This window comes from Anguilla anguilla, chromosome 1, assembly GCF_013347855.1.
Source record: "Anguilla anguilla isolate fAngAng1 chromosome 1, fAngAng1.pri, whole genome shotgun sequence".
NCBI lineage: Eukaryota > Metazoa > Chordata > Actinopteri > Anguilliformes > Anguillidae > Anguilla > Anguilla anguilla.
The window spans coordinates 24985088-25002451 of record NC_049201.1 but is presented as its reverse complement, the minus strand read 5'-3'; the positions used below and the strand labels follow the sequence as shown (position 1 = coordinate 25002451).

At 39.5% G+C, this 17364-nt stretch overlaps 1 protein-coding gene across 2 annotated transcripts; it reads left to right on the top strand.

Annotated features, from left to right (window-relative positions):
* Positions 1-8423: 8423 nt before the first annotated feature.
* On the top strand, positions 8424-15412 carry foxa2 (forkhead box A2). Of its 2 annotated transcripts, none has more exons than XM_035398036.1 (3): positions 8424-8693; positions 12519-12931; positions 13843-15412. In XM_035398036.1, exons 2-3 carry the CDS (start codon positions 12863-12865, stop codon positions 15007-15009), a joined length of 1236 nt encoding a protein of 411 aa, XP_035253927.1. In that variant the 5' UTR covers positions 8424-8693; positions 12519-12862; the 3' UTR covers positions 15010-15412. The 2 variants fall into 2 exon arrangements, with proteins under 2 accessions (XP_035253927.1, XP_035253846.1); XM_035397955.1 differs by having other exon boundaries at positions 12514-12931.
* The last annotated feature ends 1952 nt before the right edge of the window (positions 15413-17364 follow it).

The window sequence follows — 17364 nt, the reverse complement described above, 5'->3', positions numbered from 1 at the left end:
AACATTAATTTCAGGTTTCAGTCCTCAGCTAAGCAGAGGTCTTGTATCTCGTACAGCTCAGGTGGGCTTGTTTGCAAAGTTTGCCCCGATTCTGACATCTCCAGGGGATACGGTCTTCTTCATGACAGATCGCTTTAGTGCTCTTCCCCATCCCTACCCTTCAGTGCAAGATGTCTCGGACGTAAAACCAAACAAACAGCTACAATGCATCAGAAAAGGTCCGGGGTAAACAAGAGGCACTGGGGGCTTGGGGGACCGATGGCGCAAGATCTTGTTTGCTCCGCTGGCTTGTTCTATTTCATGTTGATGGTGTGAGAAAAACCCCTGGGACTGACCTCCACTGACAGGCCTCTGTTTGCCCTCAGACTGGCTGTTCACCAGCCCCAGGAGCGCAGTCACAACCACACCTTCACACGGCTTACTTTTTGCTAGCACATAGTAAGACGACCCAATATATTTACTGTATAAATATTGGTTAATGTACTACTTTTGTCTTTTGAATATATTTGTTTTTATTCTTATTTTGAGAGGAGCTTCATAAGACCAATCAGGCAACAGTGACAGTGGCTCCACCCCACCAATGATTTGAACTTTGACCCCAAAGTTCAATGGCCTAAATTTTTCATCATATGCATTGTGCATGCTTTTTTCAATGCTGTGTTTCCCTTTTTTAAGTAGTTTAACACAATTGCCCTCATTATATTTTTTGGAAACCTTTCCATGTACTGTAGATGGTGTCTGATGGTAAATCTGAAGACTTTGCATCATCAAGATGCAACCAAGTTTTGTTGATCTCCAACTGTGGCCCTTAGATTTTTCTTCAACTCCCAGACAGTTGGGGCAAGATGCACGATTCCACTTTACCTTTAGTTTTCTTATAGTAATTTGTTTGTAACCGTCTCCTGATTTGTGGAGGTCAACAATGCTTTGTCTTGTTTCTGCTGAGAGTTCATTGGCTTTCCCCATGGTGAGGGATGATAAATAGACCATAAATGGAATATTTCTTTATTTTAAATACTGATTTTAACTGTGAATAATTAAAAGTATTTTTCTTTGAGGAATTAAGTACAATTAATAATGGTAAAGTGGAATAAAGAATATAGTTTTCTCTCTTTTAGAGCATAAACATGACATGTACTTTTTTGTATAGCCTTTGCTCATCTTTATCAGGGCTGTTAATAATTTGGAAGGCACTGTACCTGTCATACTGGCAAACTGTTCAGGGTGTCTTCCTGCCTCTCACCCAGTGCATGCTGGGATGGGCTCTGGCACCTCCTGTGCCCTGACCAGAGATAAGTGGGTATAGATAATTGATGGATCGATGGATGGATGTACCTATCACCTTAAAGCAGAATGTAGAAATTTCACATTGTTTTCATTTTATGCATCATTAGAAAGGCAGAATATTAAGAGGGATAACCCATAAGCACAAGTTCAGACTCTTGCAAACACTGGTATGGATCTTGTTAACATCTGTATCTGTATATAACATCTGTTAACATCTCTTAACATGGCTGGTACACTAAAATATAAGAGGGGAAAATGGTTGACTGAAAGATTTATGCAGTAATTGATTCCATTGTGTTTGGTTGTTGCCTGATTTCCAAATTTATATTTCGACAGGATTATTTTGAAAGCTCTAAGTTATTGACTGAGACACTCACGTGTGGTGTCTGTTTTGTGACTACATTCTATTGCCCGAGATGTTAATACTCATTTGTTACTGTAATTGAAAGGAAATGAGGAGGAGGTAAAGAAATGGAGAATGCCTTTCAAGTTTTGAAGTAAAAGGGAGATCCACTTGTCTTAATGTGGATGACCCCCCCAACCCCTCCCCATCGCAGCTGTGTCCCTTGTGAATTCACTCGGCCAGTGGGATTATGATGTGGGCCCTTGCCCACTTCCTGTTGGCCGGGTGAATACGCAGTCCGCCTAAAAGAAGACCAGCCATTGAGGTCTCAAGCTAGTGGCAATATTTGCTCACCTGAAATACGCACATCTACCCGATCGGGGGCTCAGGGGGCTCTGGCCAAAACAGCTGCCTTGGTGAGAGAGGGGTGGGGGGGGTAAGGAGGAGGGCAGGAAGCTTGGGGGGCCCCCTCCTGCGGAGCGGCTGTTTGTCAGGCCCCCCGAGCGCTTTGTGTTTCACGCGAGGAGAAGGCGATGTTTGTCCGAAACTGCGGGAGGCTGATGAGGTGCTAATCTGCCGAGTGGCCGTGTCATTGGGCCCCAGCGCCGGTTAGCCTGTTAGCTGTCAGGGCCTGTAAAGGCGAAATTTACGGGCCTCCCTGGGCCTCCACGACGGGTGTCCCTGGCTAAACAAACACAGATTGGATGCTTATGTTGTCGAGCCAGCAGAGAGCTTTGTCGCGGACCTTCCCGTGACATGCAGACCATGAACTCAGCCGCCTGGCTAGTTGGCCCCACGCCGTTCTACAGCAAACACTACAAATTATCAATTAGCATGTGGAAGGACTTCGGACGCAGCAGGAAGGAAGAGGCTACCAAAGCAGATATGAAGGCCTTCTTATGTGCCCATATCTGTCCTCTTTTTGTTTGATTTGTGTTTTTGTTAGGGAAACTTTCTGACTTAATCCTCCATTCATGGTATAAAAAAAGACAACACCTGAATGTATTCTTTATCTTTAATTCTAGGAATTCAGCCTCAGGTCAAGGCAGGAAGCAAGCAAAGAAGGTTACCCTCCAACTATGGTGGAAGGCTTGCCAGGTAACCATGGTTACATTGATGTGTCACGTACATTTCACGTGACTACAACTTGAATTTACCCTACTTTGGAGAATACAGATCCAGGTTTATAACAAAAATGAAGAGGATTCTAAGCACCTGACAGATGTGCAGCTCAGGCAAACCTATTTACCTGACGTTTGTCAGTTTCTCAATACGTTTATTTTTTTCTTGTGTGAAATTTCTTGCCTTCCTTCATACGGTTTACATTTGGCATGGAAATCCCCAGGTGTCTGATGCAGGACTTCGGAAGGAAACGTATCTTAAATTAGCTGCTCATGACTGGTATCAGCTTTCCCTAAATTTACTCCATGGTAAGGTGCAACAAAATCCAATGCTAATGCTAATCATCCATTTAAAGGCAGGGCACCCAGGTATTTAATTGTAAAATGTAAAAGAAAACATGTAAATCTCACAAAGAAGCAAGCATTTTTGTGAAACTCACACACTTTTCTGTTGCCCAGTGGGTCTTTGTCATACTTGGACATGATACTGGGAAGATATTTCCAAACACAGCCACCACAATCAGTGCCTCTTTGTAATGCAGTCATACAGACAGTGGATGCTGGTGTGTACATAAAAATAACACTGATTAAAAAATTCATTCATGCCTCAAAGACTTTGTAATTGTTATAGCCTATATGTCCCATCTCAATATTTTGCTTTGATCCATCTCCTTAATTTTTCAGTCCATTATTAATTTTTTAAATCTATGAAAATGAATGAAAAGTATGGTTGCTGACTCCACTGGTAAAGTTGCTTATAATTTCCAGATTGTGCTCAATAGTCAACAGTGTATGGCTACATCGTTGACCGGGTGTTCACAATTATAGGACACAACAGGGCTCTTCTCAACAATATTAGAATGATTGTTTGTCAGCCAGGTTTCCATAGGTTACTAGCACATTAGTTCCTTTCGACAACCTCCAGGTCACACACAATACCATTTGTCAGTGAAGACATAGAATGGATATAAAATAGTCACTGTCACACAGGTGAGTGCATAAGGGGAAGCCATATGATCCTGGTAAACAGGTGAAAAAGAGGTAATGTGAGGCACACAAATAGAATGTCCAAATCTGGGAGAAAATATTTGTATCATTACAAATAGTTCTTTAAAGTCTTGTTGCAGCTGTTAAATATTTGATCAGGAATCTTACAGTCAGTAATGATACGTCTTTAAGCCTGCAGTGGAGAAGTTAGCCCAAGTTTGGTTTCTGCTCTGTGGTGGCTGTGATTGGAAAACATTGCAAGTGAGTGTGAATGATTGTAGTTTGTGATCTTAAGTTGGGTTGCTGTTGAGATACTCTGGGGAGTCTCCTTGTTCAATTAAACATAGCTACTAGCATTGCTTTGAAATGAACTAACTGTATGTTATTTTGTAATAATAATTTCTAATCAGGTAGAGAAGGTACTGTAATTAGTCTTTCCAGTTTAATTTTTTTGTTTTGACATTTTATGCATTCATAATCCGCATGGTTTCATTCAATAATTTGCGTGTAGAAATTTGCATTCACAGCCTAGCAGATAGCCTTATTTATGGTATGTGTGGTCTGTTGTGTGTGGTGCAGGAGTGTTTTCCATGACAAGAGTTAAAAAAGACCAATTCAACCAAGAAATTGCGAGGCCTTAGATACGCGCCCTACGGCATGCCATTAACAGAGCAAATTCCCTCAATATCAAAAGATGCCTATTTGTGGAATTTCTTAACCGTTTACAATACTGTTTGAACACTGGCACGGTGGGCGCAATAACCACACTTCCCCCCCACGCCCCGCCCCCTCTTCACCGACATTCCGCAGTTTTTATTTGACCAGGTTGTGTGCCTTCCCAGTCCCGTCACTTTTCAGATTCATTTCCAGGTAAACACAGTCGGAGCGGGCCGCAAAACCTGCGGCCAACGGGCGTTGTCACAGCTGTGGCCGATAAAGGACGCCCCAAACCTCGGCCGCTCTCCGGCATGTTTGCTGTCACCACAGGCGGCTGGCGGCAAACACTTTCCATAGTTTTCCCTGAAGAAAAGAGGTCTTAAGTATTAATTTCAGTTTGACAAATTATAAGCTTAACCTATTGCCCCAGAACCTTTTTTCAGAGGGGATGAAAGAGAAAGTGAAACAAACAAAAATACATTTAGATGAACACATTCATGCGAATAATTCAGTCATAGGCTCTGCTATAGGCCTCAGTGGCTAAAGAATCGGTGTTGTGTCCTGCACCAAGGCTGAATGTCTAGCTACCCAACAGCTAAACAACCCAGCCCGAAACCAGAAAATGCATCACTGCTATCAGATGTGTGGACATTGGGAACATAACCATCAAGCAAACAAAATACTTGAACAATAGAATAGAACATTGTTGTGAGATAAGGCTAACAATTTATTAATTATTGGTTAATTACATTTACAGCTAATCAGGTACAGAATAAAAATAAACCTGTTCTATAGCTGAAGCTACAAATACTGTGATGCATTTTACTTTTGCAATTATCTATGTAAACTATATCTGTCCCTATCAAATAAATATTAAGAATAAAAAATAAATCAATACAAAATTGACCATGGTAATGTGAGGATGGCTTAGATCACTGCATTTGTGAAATATAAATAAGTTTAACTGTTGTGGGGGGTCTCCTGTATGCTTGCATCTGGAACCAATTCAGCAGTCTTTATTGATGATGTGACCAGTGATGGCAGCAACAGAATGACAGCTGTAGTGCACAGAACCATTTTGGCTACCAATATTCACAGAAATGCCACAGAACCCATTCGACAGATGATCATCATGCAGGAAGACAACACCCAAACAATATAGCCAACTTAACCAAGAATTATATCAGGAAGAAGATGGAAGTGTTTGATTTGGCCCAGTCAGTCACCATGTTTAACCCCATTGAACACGTTTTCGCCTGCTCAAATATAAACTGAAGTTCAGGGGTTTTGCTGGGTTCAAAACCCCAGCAAACACATAGCAACTGAAAGAGACAGCGGTACAAGCGTGGCAGAGCATCTCAAAGGATCACATCATGAACCATGTGATGTCCATGAGTCACTACTTTATGCAGTCATCAGATGTAAGGGTATAAAGTGAAATACTGATCTTGCAAGTCATTACATTTGTCAAAACTTGCTTACGCTAAAAAACTTGAAATAGCAGGACTCATTGAAGGAAAAAAAAAAAGGAAAAAAAAAAAAACATTAAATAAATGCAGACATTGGGAATTTTGCTCATAGTCATTGTGAGATTTGAAAATTCAATTGACACGGAGGGATAACAACCAGCTGAACGCAGCTGTCCCAATACTTTTGCGTTTAATTGTATATTTAATATATCACTGTGGTAATCTCTTATAAAAGAGTTGGAATATACGTGAAAATTGATTTGTTATGTTTATGGAAATGGTCACCAGAAACACCATGAATTTCTAAAGATGATTTTGAGTGCTCCCTTTCAATTATGACACTGTTGGCATATACATGAAGTGTAGTGTGCATCTATGGCACCGAAGACTTGTGTTGCATGGTTCAGCTTAGGGCAATTGTATCGACCCTCTGTCATATGAGTGACTGTCTCTCTGTGCTTAACAATGGTGTTACCCCCCTTGTGTCCTGGGATGAATTAAATCACGAGAACAACTTTGAACCAACGTTTAAAGTTCCCATGGAAATATTTGCAGAGTGTGTGGGTGTAGGGTACATACCAAGACTGAAATCTGTTTGTCCCAACCAATTTTTCATGAGAATCAGTATGATACACGGTAGTCAAACAATTATTTACATATTTTGTTACATGTATAAACATAACGTTATGTATAAATGTTTAATATATAAAATTTCAAACTGGCACAGTATCCCATTGTGCAAAAGCTAGAATATTGATATCTAGAGAGGTCAAAATCTAGGTTGAGGTGTGTTTTGACATAAACAGACTAGATTAACCCTAATATAGCTCAGGTTTTCACCCCGATATAGACTGGCTATGTCCTAGTTAGCTAGAAACGTTCGCTTATCAACCAAATGTAGCCGGGTTTTCATCTGAATACCTCGGTGACATTTCACTGACTTTTCACTGATTTCACTGGGATGGCTGTTTTCAGTATGGCTATTTCTATCATTACAAATGTGCAGATTTGGCATTGTCATGGTTGGGGTCATGTAATGTAAGCAGAAGTCACATGGAACCATGGAGAATGTTACCTCTTACACTGCCCATTCAGACTCGTAGTTACACTGTTTCATACTTAAATTTGAATCCACATATTTTTTGTTTAGTAGTTAATAAAAATGCCTTTAACTTGAGTGATATTTTGTTTCAGGCCTTTTGAAAATCAGTGTGTACAATGTCACAAGCCAAATATTGGTCATATCTTTTTTTATACCTTCTTTGCGAAGGAAATTAAAATCCATGGGATTTGTTAAACCCAATCTCCCCTGTGGAATTATTCATGATAACTTCCTTATCTTTTCACTCTTATTTTTGCCATCTTGAACTCAACCACATTGATGTGGTCAAATTCCAACGTTGCACAGATGGTTGGGCATGCTTGCTAAACCCGTTCAAGCTTAACTGCCCTGCAGTCCTCAGCCTCAGTGCAAACCCCTTCATGTATTTTGGGGCCCATTTCTCTAGCTCAACTGGAACAAGAAATTCTGCTTATGGTTTACAAATCATCATACTAAGGGCCAGATTCAATCAAACACACTCAACCAGTTTACAGTTATATTCAATTCAATGAAACCAGACTTACCTGCTCTGGATTAATCTGGTGCCATGCGCCATTAAGGCGCAGGAAGTAAGAGGGTCTAGCCAATGAAAATTCATTTTCACTGAGCGATTGATTCTTTGGGTTGCATCTGATTGGTCATTTTGTTGCAAACATACACTGTAAAATCTGGTAGGGATGTCCTATTGAGTCCAGTAGAGACCAAATGTTCTATGTAAATAGTTGATCTACTCGGAACATTTTCCTGCTCAGATTCCATGCTAAACAGTTTGTTTGGTTCACAGATTTCTAGCAGGCTATGTTGTTTCAGGCTTCCATCTCATTAGAACTGCTTAAGGCTAATACGCTTCATTTATTTTACATACACACCGACACTTTGTTTCACTTGTTTATTCTAGTCTGTGTTTATGCTGTACACAGTATGCAAATGATCTGTGCTTGTTTTTGATGACTGAAAATCAGTCCTTGTTGTATCTGCATATGCTGGTCCAGAAGATGTTGCAGTTTTGGATATCTACAATATAGATCTACAATATATTCTACACCCAAAAAAAACGACCTCAGCTTATCATGAACATGTTACATCTGCCCAGCAACAGTGCTGCCCTATTTATCGCACATGAATCGGAACATTCACCTCAGTTCATCACAGTGTGAATGACCTGTTGGCAATTGCTATCTGGTAATTATTCACTTTTAGCAAAAGTACACTGTAAACACTGTTTTGTCTTTAATGTAGAAAATAAGTGGCCATTACTTATTTTTTTTTTAGATAAATTAATTTATATTACTAAAGCAGTTAAGTGGTTTGCAATGTTCAGTGTAATAATTATGTTAGACAATTAATCACTTAATGTAATATGTTTCTGCTGTGCTAAAAATGGCTTCATAACCTATAACTCAAAATTCAGCGGGTACTTACTTCTGCTTGCTGCAGGGTCGATAACGTGAGTGTCAAGCATGGACTGTAGCTGGCTGACAAAGAAAAGTCATGTCAGGGGGTAAAGTGACAGAGAAACTGTGATGGAAGTCTGGGATGGATGTCTGGGATAGAGGATAAGCCGTGTTCAACAATTTACATGTATAAAAATATGTTGTTAACGTTAGCTATCGTGAACCATCAGAGGCCTGCATCATGAAAGTAGCTCTACTTATTCAAGGCAAGTCCAAGTCAACAAATCCAAGTCCAAAATCCTAACATAATGCAAGAGTAACGTACAGCCATAGGTAAGAAAGGTTTTTTTTTCACAGGATAACTTTGGTAGGTTCGTGAAGCACATTGTTAAGGGATTGGAGGGTGGGATTAAAAATGAAAAATTAAGTTTCTGCTTTCTGCAAAGTTATCTGGCTAACTCACACAGTCTGCTTTGTGATACAGGCCTGAGGTCGATAGCTAACTTTAGACAAGCTAATGTACTTAGCAAAATCATCACTTCATTAGCTCCTGAAATCGATGACTAAATGGAGAGTGTTTTATTGTATTATCGGCTAGCTCTTCAACAACGCAAAAGATTATGTTGTTTTACTTAGACTCTCAGAACTGGCACTTTCAGTAAAGCTAATGTTATACCAGTCAGCAATCCTGTAGTTTAATCCTGTGCTTTGGATCTTGAGCAGTTCATACTTATGCCTCCACACTTTGCTCTTGCCATCACACTGATACAAGTGAATCTTGGTCTCAACTGTCCACAAGACCGTTTTCTAGGATCCTTTTAGGTACTTCTTAGCAAACTGTAACCTGCCCATCCTGTTTTTGTGGCAAACTTGTGGTTTGCATCTTGCAGTGTAGCCTCTGTAGTTATGTTTGTGAAGTCTTCTGTGGACAGTAGTCACTGACATATCCATGCTTGGCTCCTGAAGAGTATTCATCCATCAACTTTAGAGTTCATTATTAGGCATTCATTATTCTGCTGATGCATTGAATTAATTCCCTCAAGTTTCTGGATGTTTGACTACACAAGCTTGAGCAGTGTGTCTCCCCCAAAGTTGAATTGTTTGTGGAACCACATGACAATTACACTACTGCTCTGTAAACGTTTTACAAATACAAGGAATGCTACATTCCTAGTATTGCACCATTTATTGCTATACAGGTAAAGCTAAGTTACACTGCACAAGAAAAAGGGAAAATAAATTATTGTAAGTGATGATGGCCTTTTTAAGATTACAGACAGTTATAGTTGGTGTGATTAATGGCTTCAATTGGCTTCAGTTGAATTGACTGTTGGAAACATTGGCTTCCATTGGCATTTGGAATAGGGAATTGCAGCCTGAGTGAACTCAAATGGTTTATTGTGCAGTGTGTAAATCTTTGAGATAGCAGTGATTGCCACAGCAGTTCATTTTAATAAATAAACATCATCATGTATAGCTAATATGTTTAATTGCAGATTATGTGCACAATTGCAAACACTGCCTACACATTATAACAGCAAAAACAGAAATAAACAAAAATGTATTGGTTATTCATGAATTTTAGTAGAATTTCTTCCGTGGCATTAAATATAACAGACATTGTCACTAACTTTTAACTGACTGAATAATTAAGCACTAATTTGTAACGTGAAAAATAAGTCATTGAAATCACTGTTTCCGTTGCTGGCAGGTTGCGGCAGATGTGTTGGATGTTGAGGCCAATGAGATGATCACTATAGTAAGATGGAAGTCAGCACCCAAATTTAATTGGACTTTGGCTTATTAGCACTCACTGAACAGTTTTACTTTTTAAGGCCCCCGCCCGGACCCAAATATAGCTTATAATTAGGCTGCCATCTTTCTAATGGCAAATATCATACAGAACTGACTTAATAATATGGAGACAATGTTAATGGACGGTCTATATTTTAAAGGTTCCCTTAAGAAGCATGCAGGCTCTGAAATGAACTCCGCTTCGGACCAATTACATTTACTGTGTATGGATTTTACACTCTATAAAATGTTGGTGTTCGTCCTTATTGCATACGAGACACACGTGGGAATATGGCCAGAAGAAGCCAGAATCAGAGGTGATGTATGATAGGTTAATGCCCCAGAGATTAACCTGAGTGTGGTCTCACAGACGTATGTTCAGAACACAGTGACGCTAACTCAGGTGCCTGAATGCCGCAACTTTCACATGGTATAGAACAACCAGTAATTAGGACATCGCGCATTAAAGGATCATCTGTCAGGAGCTCTCAATTCTAGATTCTGCTGCGCTTCATGTGAACCGTTTCGGCCTATTATGTTTATGTATGCTAACAGTCAGTCTAACTGTTACTGACTCAGATTCATATTTGACATCAGCGCATCAAACAAACTGTAAAGGTAGGAAACCATTACCCATGTTACACTTGTGTAAATGTATGTGTAAACAGATATTTAATAAGAGTATAAATCTTTTTATACAAACAAAATAACAGATTATGGTACTTCACTTCAGGTTCACCCTCCTTCGAATAACCTGTTAAAATCTTAGTCCACAGGAGAGATCTGGCATATTGAAATACATCGGCGTTGTACGTGTCTACAGATTGTCAAGGACTATTCATCAATAAAATTAAAACAAAAACCTGGAATGTTATTTCTATAAGTCTGTATGAACCATAAGTAAATGGAAGCACGGCAATCATTTTGGCGGTACTTCACCCAATAGAGGGCGCTCTCAAACTTAATACTAAATTAATATATACACAGTCGCCATAATGCTTACTCTATTACCACAACTCCATAATCGTAACTACAATATTTTTTTGTCTTTTCGCCCTGACCTCTATAACAAATGCGCACTGTTAAGTAGTCTCTCCCTCCACAAAACTGGATTAAACCGAGTACTCAGCCTTGGTAAATTATTGTAACAAAAAGCAACCAAAGTAGTTCATTATTACATTATGCTTATTACATGCATTACCACAGCTCCATCCGTAGTGTTCCAAGACACTGTAATTTACAGCGGTTCACATTGGTTGTTGGCCTAATACAAACAGACTTAATCATTAAAACTATCAGGAGTTAATGTTACAAATAAAGACTTGCATCGCGATTAAGCGTCAGTTTTCATGCGGTGGTATTTACGATAGGTTATTTTTAGACACATACATTTACACATGTACATTTATTTTTTTCACATAGCCTAATTTGAACAATCTCTGTAACCCGAATTATAGGCCGTAGTCTGGGTAATCCGCTAAACTACTGATGATCAAACACAAATAACTTTGCTTTGTCTAAAACATCACTTCAGTATTCGACTCTGAGTCCATAAATGATGACCCGTTCTTGGCAATTTAGACACTCCTGAATATGTGAACTTTTTTCAGTGTTAGCCTGTTTACATTTATTATGATGCTCATCAGAAGGAATATGATAATACCGTAATACATTAAAAATGCAGTATATTCACCCAGAATGGTCTAAAATAACTGCACACTCAATAAAAACATGTACACGTAAAATAAAATAAAAGCTATCAAATTAAAACGATGCAATAGGCTAATAAGCTATTGCTCACAAAAAGTTAGCCTGCTTAGCACGTAATAATTTACTGAACGGGGTTTATTTATTTATTTATTTATTTATCTTTGTAGCCTATGCATGTCCACACAGACCATTAAACATAACATTCAAGCTACAACGTCGTCAAAGTTATGCTAACTAAGCACCTGGGAAACAGGGGGAAGCGTCTTCCGAACGGACAGCAAAGTTAACGATTTTAACTTCGTGAAGCGATTCACTGTTAGATGTTAGTGTAAATAAATATCAAGTATTGCAAACAGATCCCTATATTAGCCCGAGCCGTGGGAAAAAAATGACTTGCGACTCTCAGGGGGCCACGTAAAATATGAGAATACAGACCACACTCCCAGTTGTCAATAAAATGAAAACAATTGAATAAAAGTTCTAAATTGTGAATTCTGGAGGTCAAAAGGAACGAAGGAATGTGCATAATAAAAAAACGTCTTTGGGACATCAGTCTGAATTACCTCTCGCGTTCCTTCTAAAGGAAAACAATAAGATTAAGTTGTAGTGAATCTTTTCAAATTGGGTTGTTCTTTTTCTTTTTTTCTAGCGCAGGTGTACAATAGCGGGCCCAAACGAGTAGTCTCGCGCCTAGGTGTGAGCAGATTATTCAAATAGGGCAACAAAGAAGTGGGGATTGGAGGCTCGCTTGGCGCACAGAGCTATATCACTGCGTTTACAGCCAGCCGGCAACGTCATTTCAACTCAAGTCATCATCAGACGCTTTTCGGCGCCTGTGGGCACTGCCGACTCAAAGACACACATGCGCCAATCCCTGACCAGACAGCAGACCAACGACCTGGGTACCCCGTGGTCCGATATCGTTTTTTAGAGGACGCCTTGCCCATCTGCTACAGAGAGAGGCTGTTGGACAAAATTAAGTGGCTGAAACTTCCACAATGCTCGGAGCAGTCAAAATGGAAGGACACGAGCATTCAGACTGGAGCACCTATTACGGAGAACCCGAGGTTGGTAGCTTATATATTTTTTTTCCGTCGAAAGCCGATCCCATTTTATACAATTCAATATTAGCCCTGAGATAATATTAACTGTGTGATCAAATATTGACTTGAGGCGCCTCCAAATCCTTCCCATCTCTACGCTGCACTATCCTAACAAAGTTGAGTTTGGTATGTAGGGGAAACTTTCACCCCTCCCCCCAGAATTGTGATAATATGTATACATACTATTTCATTTTATAATTTAAGGTATGTTTAGTTTTGACATAATGGCGCCGGTCCGTATTATATGCATGTGCATTAATGTACACAGACGTTCAATCAGGTTTTCATTGTGGGTGTTTACATTCTTGTGTCTATTTGATCATTATTATTTTTTTTTTGTGTTTTGACACACGTTCTTTATAAGATTACTTTCGGGTAAATAGCCTTCTTCGATTAAGAATTAATGTAAAATATTAGCTACAAATATTGATTTAAAAAAAAAAACGAAAATCAAATATGAAAAAATACGACATATATTTGTATTGTATTGCTTTAGTATGTTTATATATGGCTCACACGTTTTATTGGAAATCCTAAATGAAAACTAAAATCTATTAGAACAGAAACTTGTCATAGGATATGGAAATGGAATTGCCTATTTCACTTGAGTGTACTCGTATGGGTATAGCTTACTTCGGAAGCACGAACATTTAGAAACACGAATGACATGAGCGTTCAGTTTGTAGTCAATACACGCTTTAAATACAAGTGATCCACAGATAAGGCTAGGCTGCATGAGAGATTATATGCGTAAATGTTTGCTATTTAACTTATAAATCACGTTTTTCAGTGCAGTTCAAAATAACAGTTAGCTGAAACTGAATCCACTAAACAAATGTCTGACTAACTTAGCCGCTTGCTGTCTCTGTTTTCAGTGTTACACTTCCGTCGGAAACATGAACGCTGGACTGGGAATGAACACTATGAACAGCTACATGAGCATGCCGGGTATGACCACAACGGCTAACATGACCACCGGCTCCATGAACATGTCCTACGTGAACACTGGCATGAGCCCCTCAATGACCGGCATGTCACCCGGCCCCGGAGCCATGAACGGCATGAGCGCCGGGATGGCGGGCATGACCGCTGCTCTCAGCCCAAACATGAGTCCAATGTCTGCGCAGCCTCCGTCCATGAACTCCCTGGCGTCCTACAACAACATGAACGCTATGAGCCCTATGTACGGACAGTCGAATATCAACAGATCCCGGGACCCCAAAACGTACCGAAGAAGCTACACACACGCCAAGCCACCTTACTCGTATATTTCTCTTATCACCATGGCTATTCAGCAGTCTCCAAGCAAAATGCTCACTCTGAGCGAAATCTACCAGTGGATCATGGACCTTTTCCCGTTTTACCGTCAGAACCAGCAGCGCTGGCAGAATTCTATTCGGCACTCCTTATCTTTCAACGACTGTTTCCTCAAAGTACCTAGATCGCCGGATAAGCCGGGAAAAGGCTCCTTCTGGACCCTCCACCCGGACTCGGGAAACATGTTTGAAAACGGCTGCTACCTAAGGAGACAAAAACGGTTTAAGTGCGACAAAAAGCTCAGCAAGGAGTCAGGCAGGAAGACGTCGGAGGGTGGATCTAACAGCAGCTCAGAGAGCTGTAACGGCAACGAGTCCCCCCAGTCCAATTCTTCCTCGGGTGACCAGAAAAGGTCCATGTCGGACATGAAGTCCGGACAGGCGCTGAGCCCAGAACATACGTCCTCCCCGACCACACAAGCGCAGCACCTTCTGTCGCAACACCACTCTGTCCTCGGCCACGACGCTCACCTGAAGCCGGAGCACCATTACTCCTTCAATCATCCCTTCTCCATAAACAATCTAATGTCCTCGGAACAGCAGCATCACAAAATGGACTTAAAAACCTATGAACAGGTGATGCATTACTCTGGGTACGGTTCCCCAATGACGGGGGCACTATCTATGAGTTCAATGGCGAGTAAAGCGGGGCTAGATTCGCCAATGCCCGCTGACACTTCTTACTATCAAGGTGTGTATTCCAGACCCATCATGAACTCCTCTTAAATTTCCCCGCTGCAGGTGGACATTTTCCAGAAATTTGTACATTTGTAAAATTATAGTTTTGGCACATGCATTTCCCTTTATTTTCATCATTTTTTAAAATGTTTCCCACTGAATTTAGATGTCAGGTTTGTTTAGTAATTATTTTGTAATGATTGTTAATATGTGACAAAATCTGTTGTTTTCAGGCTGACGCGGCGGCTTTTAATACAGACCAAAAATAACTAACTGTTGTAAAATAAGGCTGAAGATACCGAGGCTGCTAATTGAATTTTAGATGCAATGTGGGAGACTTAAGTTGTTCAATCGTTAGTGTAATCCTTATTTATGGCTTGTAAATGTGTATTCTTGTAGTTGACAACAAGGACAGAATCTATATTAAAGTGTTATTTGGATTTTTTCTGAACTTGACCGTCTGGTTTCATTTTGTCAGTTATTCAAATTCATAACTACAGTATGTCACTCGTCTCTCAATGTATTTGCTAAAGGCCCTTTAAGGATTTTGAAATTATTATTATTATTATTATTATTATTATTATTGTTATTGTTATTGTTATTATTATTATTATTATTATTATTATTATTATTATTGTTATTATTATCACGCTAGTTCAGGTAGCATTGCACAGAATTGTAGACTTTATACATTACTTTTGGTTTTGGCGGAGAAAAAATCAGAAATTTAATAAAATATTTTCACCTATTTCAATGAGCAGGCTAATAAAAAATGTAAATAAAATTACATTTTATAATGGCTGTTACAAAGAGTGTGAATGAAATCAAATGAGAAATTGATTCGAGTACAAAAAAGGGAACGCCCTTTTCTTTATTGTGGAGCTATTGCAGCATATACCATTGATCCAATTGTTCAAGAGGAAAAAACTCATCATTACAGTAGGCAATACTAAAGAACGTGAGGTAAGACCAAAACCAAATAGCTCCGTTACGTTATGTCAAAACATTTAGGCTACTCGTGATCAGCAGTACTCTCAGATATCATACGGAAGTATGTGCACATAAGTGACACGTAGACGACACTGGTAATCAGAACCAAAACTCTACGACTGGTATTAGAGGCTATCGGAGAGGCAACAACATAACACAATGTAAAATACCATTCCTTTTTACAATTTTCATGGGATTTGAAGCAAGAATGGCATTGATCATGTTGAGGTACAAACATGTACTAACTGTTTATACCATTATTAGACATACATGTAAACAAACGCTTTTTCTTTTCATGTATCATTTTATTATTATTATTTTTTAGCATAAGGCTTTGAAAACAGTACAAATGACAAAAGATAGGCTTTACACATACTTTATTATGATGATAATAATAATAATAATAATAATGATGATAATAATAATAATAATAATAATAATAATAATAATAATTGACATTTATGAAACTGTACATCTGGAACAGAGCTGTAAGACATATACTATCCATGAGCAGCATTTACAATAAAGAAGAAAGTATAGGCTTGCGCCTTTGTCAGGGTCATAGGCTAGCATTGATATGACAATTGCTGCACATGGTGGATTGATAATTCGAATAGGCCTATGCATATTTGAATTTGACAATAACCAAATCACACATTTATTAATAATTTATGTAATAATTTATTACACATGCAGTATGCATTATTCCCGACACAGAACCAAACTCGGTAGCCAGCGCTTTCTTGTTCTTCTTCTTGTTCTTCTTTTTCTACTTCTTATTCCTATTATTATTATTAGCCTATTATTATTATTGTTTTGAACTACGCTCAGTTATACTATTTACTGTTTCCAAACTACGAAACAGACTGCCATAAACGTGAACATTCAGAGTCCATATCACAGTGTTTCGACACTGGAAGGCCTTTGAAGCAATCTCGCTCCTCTCTTTCACTCTTTCTTTCTCAGTGTTCCCCCCTGCGGGAGGACACACAAGTTGCGCTGTAAGGATGAAATTTGTTTCATTATCACATAAAAGCCTCCTGGGGCGTCGGAGAATAGATGTGGAAAATGGGCCAGCTTTAGGAACAATGGGGGCCGAACGTGATGCTCTAACCTGCTATATTCTATCACTCAGCCATTGTCAGGGGGATACTTTTAAACTACTTAGTGTCTCCCTCTCCACTGATTTTAACTGATAAAACAGTTCTCCATCGAATAAATCAAAACAACGGGATGCCACTGCAACCGGCCGAAAGAATAAAACCCCGTGGTGTTCTTTCTCTCACAGTCATCTGGTGGGTCGCGAGCCCGTGCTGCAGTTCCAGTTTTACTCAACTAAACCATTTCTGTCCCCTTGTCCAACGTACGCTCCCTCTCCGGGCGTGCAAAGTGTATAGGCTGCCTCCCTTTCCT